At 49.4% G+C, this 8,321-nt stretch overlaps 1 protein-coding gene across 1 annotated transcript; it reads left to right on the plus strand.

The window, feature by feature from the left end:
* Positions 1-657: 657 nt before the first annotated feature.
* Positions 658-6,664, plus strand: nad7. Its single transcript has 5 exons — positions 658-800; positions 1,614-1,682; positions 2,995-3,461; positions 4,460-4,703; positions 6,403-6,664. Exons 1-5 carry the CDS (start codon positions 658-660, stop codon positions 6,662-6,664), a joined length of 1,185 nt encoding a protein of 394 aa, YP_009433737.1.
* The last annotated feature ends 1,657 nt before the right edge of the window (positions 6,665-8,321 follow it).

Consider the following 8,321-nt stretch of genomic DNA (forward strand, 5'->3'; position numbering starts at 1 on the left):
ACCCAGGCGCCCTAGTGTTGCCTAACCGTTCGGCCGGAGATGTCGGATGCGAGATCTTTAGCTACTTGTATCAATTTGCCGCAGTGTGCTTAGATACAATGGGCTGGCAGCTGAGGCTTGGCAGGATGGGGGAGTTAATTAAGGTCGAGGGAGCAGGAAAGAGTTTGTTATTCGCTATTGGCTTAGTACGGCCTATACATAATAGGGCCATGACGGTTTTGGCAAGGCCTTGAACTTCATATATCCCTTTTTTACTCAATCCAGAATACCGAGAAAGTCAGATTGAATCATTTTGTCGACCTTTCCTTTGGATTTATTATCATAGGTAGTGTTCGAGATCGCCTCTGTGCGGTGAACGCTCGAATGTAGCTAACATCAGTTTTGTCCTCGCGTGGTTGAAGGAGATGCTGCTGCTGGATGGAATGCTTCCGGGGCGCCATGATCCTTCTATCAGGAATAGAATAATCGAGGGCACTGACTGACTGCATCAATCATCGCTCAGTGAGCTATTAATTGCCGCCAATAGCGCTTCGCTTGCATGCAAGGCGGCTAATAAAAGCGCCAGGTAGACGCGCGGAGATGCATTTTGAGTACTGGTGGTACTGGACAAGCTCTAGGGGAATAATCTCTTTCTTATTTCTTTCTTATTTCTTTCCCATGACGACTAGGAACGGGCAAATCAAGAATTTCACTTCGAATTCCGGACCTCAACATCCTGCTGCTCATGGTGTTTCACGATCAGTATTGGAAATGAACGGAGAAGTGGTGGAACGTGCGGAACCACATATTGGATCACTCCAGTGCGGCACGAAGCCGCTGACGCTGAGTAGGCTCCTATGCCGCTAGCACGGTGGAGGTTCCGTAGCGCGTCATGAGCACCGGGCAAAGGGACGGTTGAGCAACTCAAGCGAACCGCCCTACCTGACTTTGGATAAAGATAGAAGGGAGAAGGTTGTGAAGGTGGCCTCGTTATCCACACATCTGGTCGGAGGACCGACCTGGGTTTTCACGAGCGTAGGCGGGTCCTGGAGTGCCCGTCAAGGGCGCTAGCGCATACCCCGGGGTGATCATCACCACCTGCACCTCACATCTCGGCACAGTGGAACGTGTAACCCGCCTGCTGTCCAAGTCAACCACTGAATTTCCTGTAATTCATAGCGCCTAACAGAACGTAGCAGCAAGGGACAACCCACCCATACAGACAGCCTGCGGGGAGGATGGCACTACTGGCAAAGACCGTCTGGCGAAAACGCCGCAGGCGCGAAGCGTGGTGGGCCTGCGCCGGGGGAGCATAGGGAGGAAAGGGAGCCCGGACGGTGGAAGAGCCAGGGGAAGCCGGGTCATTTGACGGAAATGGAAGGTCCGAGCGGCTCATTCATTCTGGAAAAAAGAGGGGGGGAGCGAGCCAATGTATCAATGAATAGATACAGTCAACGGTATTAAGACAGCGCTGCCTACACGCGAATTTGCTTCCGAGGTCGAGCAGTCTCAATTTCACTACAGGATTTTAGAATGAATGCTGGGCTGGGCCACCTCAAATGGCGTGAGCCGCATGCGGGGAGACCCGCACGTACGGTTTTCAGGGGGATCCGGCCGGCCGGCGCCCACCCGACTAGAGGGACTGAGAAATTAATCGAGTACAAAACTTATCTTCAAGCTTTACCTTATTTTGATCGTTTAGAGGGCGATCGCGGAGTCACTGAATGAAGTCCTCCCTCCCTTTCTTTCGGAGGTGCTGACCCGCTGCGAGGCAGATATGACTAAGTGACATATTGAATATGGCGACGACTACAGCATGTCGTAGAAGGAGATAAGAGGTGGAGCCAACGACCCACTAAGACTCACGTATCTACAACTACATTCCCGAGCGGCAGTCAAACGGAGGCGTGAATGCAAGATGCCAGCGGAATGATCGACCGGACAGAGGCTAGGGCAGCTTTCTTCCCACCGCGTCCTTCCTTGTGTGTCGGAGATACAAAGCGAGTGCACCGGAAAAGAAGGGGAACTGAATCGATCTATTCCATGGCGAAGCATCCGAAGCATAACTGCACACTCACACGATCTTTGCCGAGAGATAGGAGCATTCGGTGGAACCGGTGAACTACACTTGCTTCTTGATAGATGTGTGGGACAGAGGGCTCGTGGTACCTGCTGCCCGCCCTTCCTCCGCTTTGATAACCGTGTGAACGGAGAGTGGGCAGAGCAAAAGGGAAGGAGGTCCTCATACGGAGTCGCACACTTGAGCAGTGCGGGAGACTGGAGAATGGGTCGAGTAAACTCCCTTAGGGCCGATTAAATCACAGACGAGGAACTTTTCTTTCTTTTTTTCTTTTTGATTTGAAGGGTATGTTCTCAAAAAAGAAAGGCAGAGGTAAATACTTCGAAGAGGCGGCTCGGTAGGGATGGAATGGTCAATAGTCAAGTCAAGGATGACTTCTTTGTTGGCGAAACGATGGGGGAGAGAAAGCACGCCAGTGATTCTCTGAGCCGGTCTTCATTTCCAACGCCTCGGGAAACAGGTCGAGATAGATGACAGCACCTTTTTATCCTCTTCCTTACCGGGAAGGCGCACTTCTCTTCTTCTTCTGGCCTTCACCTCCTGCCCGGCCCGGAAATAGAACCCAGCCCCCTTTCTGATCCATTCATTTCTGCAAGCAGGCGGGATCCAGAGCTAAGCCCCCCTCCTATTCGAAGCCGGGTGTGGCCTCGCCCTTTTGCTCTTCCTTCGGTTTGGCTCCACGAAGGCGCCGCCTAGACTAGGAGCCCCACTCATATTCAAAAGGCGCCCAGCTTTCAAGACGATGATAATAATTAGTCAACTTTTTCCAATATCATGGAATAGCATGGCCCGGGGCTAAGGTAACTCCAGTGGGAGAGCCGTGTTATGGGTGACCTTATTGCACGGTTCAGAGAGCACTTGTGTATGTGATGCAAGTGAACGTGTACGAAAAAGCTGTCGTAAAGTTTCGTTGTTCGTTCCGTCGTTGACCCTATCTATGTTTCTACGATGGCCCAAGAACACGCTCATTCTTCAGCCGTAGAGAGACTTTTGAATTGTGAGGTACCATTACGAGCTCAATATATAAGAGTGTTATTCTGTGAAATAACTCGAATTTCAAATCATTCACTTGCTTCAACTACTCATGCTATGGATGTGGGAGCATCAACTCCGTTCCTTTGGGCTTTTGAGGAGCGGGAGAAATTGTTGGAATTCTATGAAAGAGTCCCGGGAGCCAGGATGCATGCCAGTTTCATACGACCTGGTGGAGTGGCACAAGATCTGCCTCTTGGCTTATGTCGAGATATTGATTCCTCCACACAACAATTTGCTTCTCGTATCGACGAATTAGAAGAGATGTCAACCGGCAACCGTATCTGGAAACAACGATTAGTGGATATTGGTACTGTCACTGCACAGCAAGCAAAGGATTGGGGATTCAGTGGTGTAATGTTAAGAGGTCGTGCGACATGAAGACATTGATAGCAATATGGGGGAAGTTCCCATCAGGCAACAACGGTTCTGCCTGACCCTACAAAAGCATGCATATGTTGTCAGTGAAGATTTTGTGTGAAGCCTTGGAGACGACGTACCCGGGGCTAGGGTGAGCTGAGGGGGGACAGCGTAAGTGAGCGAATGTGTGTAAGCCCAGTCAAAGATTCCTATTCTAGGCGGGGCGGGCCATCAACCTTCGAATGGTGTTGGTCCTACGGACCGTGAACGGATTCGCCTCTGGCCTCTGGGCACGTCGGAACCGCATGAGTTCACCGGGGTGGAGCACGGTCCGCCAAAATCGGCATAGGTTAGGTGCTATTGATGGAACATGGTAAGCCCATCTTTCTCCATATGAAAGTGCTGCGGGCACATAGAGATGTGGGTAGAGGAAGTCTCAAAAAGCGAAGGCCGAGCTGTAGGTCACGTGACCTGCACCGAAAAGGTGGCTGACTGGGCTTTCTCCTGGATCAAAGCGGATCAGCTCGCCAAATTCGTCGATCGAATCGGGCGCCCCGGAACGTCGAATGAAAGTGGTCTTTCTACAACCCTATTTATATGATTTTTAGGGCCCCTTTCCCCCTATCCCTCCCTTATGTTTAGGAGCGGGATCTGCCCAAGAACGACCTGTGGTGGTACGGAAGGCACGGACTCCGCAAGCGTCCCGCACCCTCTGAGAAAGAAACTCCTCAACCATCACAAGATAAAGAAGTATGACGCTCTGTGTCTGACTCTATTGGTCATAGTTCCTTGCTGTTGCGGCCGGTGCTCGTTTGCGCGCGTGTGAACCACCAGATCATAAGGAAAGATGCCTCTCGGGGCATCTGAGAATGATTCGAGCCGTATGAAGGGAAACTCCCACGTACAGTTTGTTTTGGGGGGGAAGGAGCCCGACAGGGTCCCCCCACTGACTTGGCCCGGGCCTAAGTGAAAGTGCAAAAGTGAAGTGGTGGGCCTACCCATCCCAACCTGGGGTATGCTGGGATTCGCGAAGAGCAGCACCTTACGATGTTCATGACCAATCGGATCTTGACGTACCAGTAGGTACCAGAGGAGATCGCTATGATCGTTACTGTATCCGTATTGAAGAGATGCGACAAAGTGTTCGGATCATTGTGCAATGTCCTAATCAAATGCCTAGTGGCATGATCAAAGCCGATGATCGTAAGCTATGTCCTCCATCACGATCTCGAATGAAACTATCCATGGAATCGTGCGCCGTGTGAAACGTAGATCATCGCCGTTCTTAACCGAGACTCAGGTTAAGCTCCGTCTCGGAACCGCCGTGGGGTTAGGAGTAAAGCATCCCGAGGTTGGCGCATCTCGTTGGGCGTGGAGAAGCATTGGGAACCCCAATATCTTTCTTCGGAGCAGTTTCTTTTCCCGTCCCCTCGCCCCGGCATAGCGCTTCGCTTCCGGTTCTTCGGAGGAATCAACTGACTTCTCCCTTCTTCATTGATCCGGGGGAAAGGGAACCGTCTACCAGTTGGGAAGCTAGACATCAAGGTTGTGGCTTGATGAGGATAACTAAGCTGACACGCCGGAGTTGGCTGCTGGCACAACAGGGTGGTGCCTTACCGCACCGCAGGCGCACGCGCGGTAGCGTTCGTGGTGGTGCTTCAGGATTCCAATGTACTGCGTCCAGGATCAGAACGAGCTTGCCGGCGGACCACTGCCGTCCCATTCTTTAGTGAGCTGGAGCGCTGCCATCTTATCCACGGAAAACGCGTCAAGCTATCGCTTCGGGTCGAAGCACTAAAAGAAAAGGACCGGGAAACGCGGCGGCATAGGAACCACGGGAACCCAGGAGGGAGAAAGACGATGTACGGGATACGGGATCCTCGCAGTAGGCTGGACCAAAATCCAGCCGAGAGAGGGCAGCCTTTAGAAGCAACAGGTTGGGAAACCAAGAGAAGGCTTCGCCTTTTCTTATCTTCTTCCCGGCACAAAAAGAGGGATTAGCATTATTGACCCCATGAGAAAGCACTAACACCTTCCTCATCGGGGCTCCGCGCACTGGGAAAAGGCTTCCGCGACAGGAAACCGGCTACTAGTTAGGAAGTGAACATAAGGTATCAAGAGGTCCCTCACAGTCAGGTGCAATGCAATTGCCCCCTATTAGTCAAGTACCCCTCTTCCTATTTAGTTTAGGGGTTAAGGCGAGAAATGGCTTGATGAACCCTTCCGTTCACCACGCACCGGCCCCATTCACTTGCAACTCGTAGAGGCTGTAAGTAAACAGTGCCCCACTAAATTCAAAGTGACGGTGGGGTTGAAAGACGAGAGTGCCTACCTCCGCGCCGAGAGTGCCCGCCCTTTCTGTCAAGTAGGCTACTTTTTCCGGAACGCAGTCCGGAATAAGCGTTCCTGTGTATATAGATATCTTCGATGCTGTCATTTCGACATGTCCGCTTCAACCCCTCTTTCGCCTCCCAAAAAGCAAAGTTGGCTTGACGAGCGCAGATGAGGAAGCGGGAGCAATAAAACCAAGAATCTCTTTCTTTTCTTTCCAAATACTTTATGAAGTTAAGGGGCAAAGAGAAGCGCTTTCGCTACTGAGAAAGCGAATGGTCAGCGCGAGGGTTCGACGACTTAGCCGAGCGTTAGCGACGCGTCATTCTCATAGCGAGGCGCTTCGAGTTAGCGAAGCGCTGTAGTAGCGTCGGAGACTATGTGCTATAATGCTGAACTAAGGACGTTCCGCCTTATCTATAGAAGCAGTCGACTGAGTTCTGAACGAATGGGATCCTTGGTGGGTAATGGCTCAATCTATAGATGGAAAGCCTTATGATGGGAAACTACCACGTTAGGTTTGGAGAGAGATGGGACCCGTTATAGTTTAGGGGGAGCAGATGCAAGCTTTTTCTTTCCATAGCCGGCCAAATGACTACCGGATCATCGGTCTACTCTACCTCAATTCACCATTTCGAACTTTATACAGAAGGTTTTTCCGTACCAGCTCCTTCTACCTATACCGCAGTTGAAGCACCTAAAGGTGAATTTGGTGTCTTTCTTGTCAGTAATGGGAGTAATCGTCCCTACCGTTGTAAAATAAGAGCACCTGGCTTTGCCCATTCACAAGGACTCGATTCTATGTCCAAACATCACATGCCAGCAGATGTAGTCACCATCATAGGTACTCAAGATATTGTGTTTGGAGAGGTAGATAGATAGGACGTAGTCTTGCTCGATCAGGACCCTAGCTTTATTGCGAGCCAAAACTGCCTGAAAGAAGCAAAATGGAAAAGGATGCAAAATGCAATGGGATTCCTGATCCAATAAGAAATCCCAATTCGGAGTTTGTTTGGATCAAATTCCTATGTTATACTATTCCATTCTCGATGATGAATCGATTTGATAGATCAGATATTGTTATTCCAAATATTGATCCGATTCAGTATCATCAGAATGACAAAAGCTGACATAGTTACTAGTGGTTCGAGGAGAAATCCTTTCAATCATCAACGCCCTTTTCTACTAAAACTGCTATTCGTGATACCGGTCAAATCGACTATTCTCATCAACTTTGAGTCTCTTCCCTCTCGTATGACTGTCAAAGTGGAGTTCCTTCTCTATAAGAAGAGCTGGTCTAGAGTGTGATTCGGATCAAAACAAATGGATGAGCCTCGTTTTGCTTCAGCAAGTGTACGCTGCACTAAGGAGTCGAGTCGACTTATCCGAACTTTCCTACCAAGTTCGAGCTCTTGCTCGCTCTATTTCGTGAGCTGAGCTATTTATACCGATATATACTATTGAGTGAGATGGAGAAAGACAATGGTGGTATTCCATAGGGAGATCCTGTGTTGGATGATAAAGAGGGTTTGCCTTTCGAGAAAGGGGCTTGGCTATCTCCGTCTCCATGTTATAGGACGTATCAAATATATCTATCGATCTATACCATATGGTGAGCCAACTAACCCCCACTCCAATCCAATACTTGCTAGCGCAGGGAATCGATCATCTGTGGATGTTCAGCCAAAGACTCTAGCCCCGGATTCCGATAACTTCTACGATTCTCTCATTATTCAGTGTCCAGATGGAAGGGATGTTTGTTATTCACTTCGGTCAGAAGAGGAATTGACACTCAAGAGCACGCATTTTTTGTTTGCATTCCTATTTGAGAGTGCCCCTCCCTCCTATTTGGTTGGAAGTTTCCTGCTCAAGTTGAGAAAGCAAGGGCTGACCGGACTGCTGCTCACTCTTGCGCTTCAACGGCAGTATTGTCTCCATCTTTCGCCCACCCAGGGGTTAGGGTTATCTTTGGAAAGAATCTCTTGTATCAGCAGATACGAGAATCGGTCGTGCATATTATCATATAGAAATGTGAATCGAGATGCATCTGGATGAGAGTTTGGCTTTCTTTTGGCAAAAGCTGGATTGTTTTCAGCAAACTAGCAATCTGTGGAGATGGCTGATCTGTCCCACCTTGATTGATAGCGATATAGCCACTCTCATTTCAATGCGGCACATTGATACCATCATTCCAATCTTCTATCGTCCGTGCTAAATACCATGAAATTAAGTAGCTAAGGTCTAGTGGACCTATTTAAACAAGGATATGCTGATCCTTCTCTGTCGACTTTTCCACTATCAACCCCAAAAACCCAACTCTGCCTTACGTAAAGGAAATTAGTACGATTCACTTCTGGATTTGAAATCACTGCTTATACCAGGTATTGGGCATACAAGAACATTCTGTAGTATTAGTAAGAGGAGGAAGGGTTAAGTATCTTTGAACTCGGTGTGAGATATCGCATTATTCGAGCTGGATGCAGTCGCAGTAAAGAATCATCAACAAGGGCGTTCTAGTGCGTTGTAGATTCTTATCCAA

This window comes from Triticum aestivum, mitochondrion, assembly GCF_018294505.1.
Source record: "Triticum aestivum cultivar Chinese Yumai mitochondrion, complete genome".
NCBI classification, from domain to species: Eukaryota; Viridiplantae; Streptophyta; class Magnoliopsida; order Poales; family Poaceae; genus Triticum; species Triticum aestivum.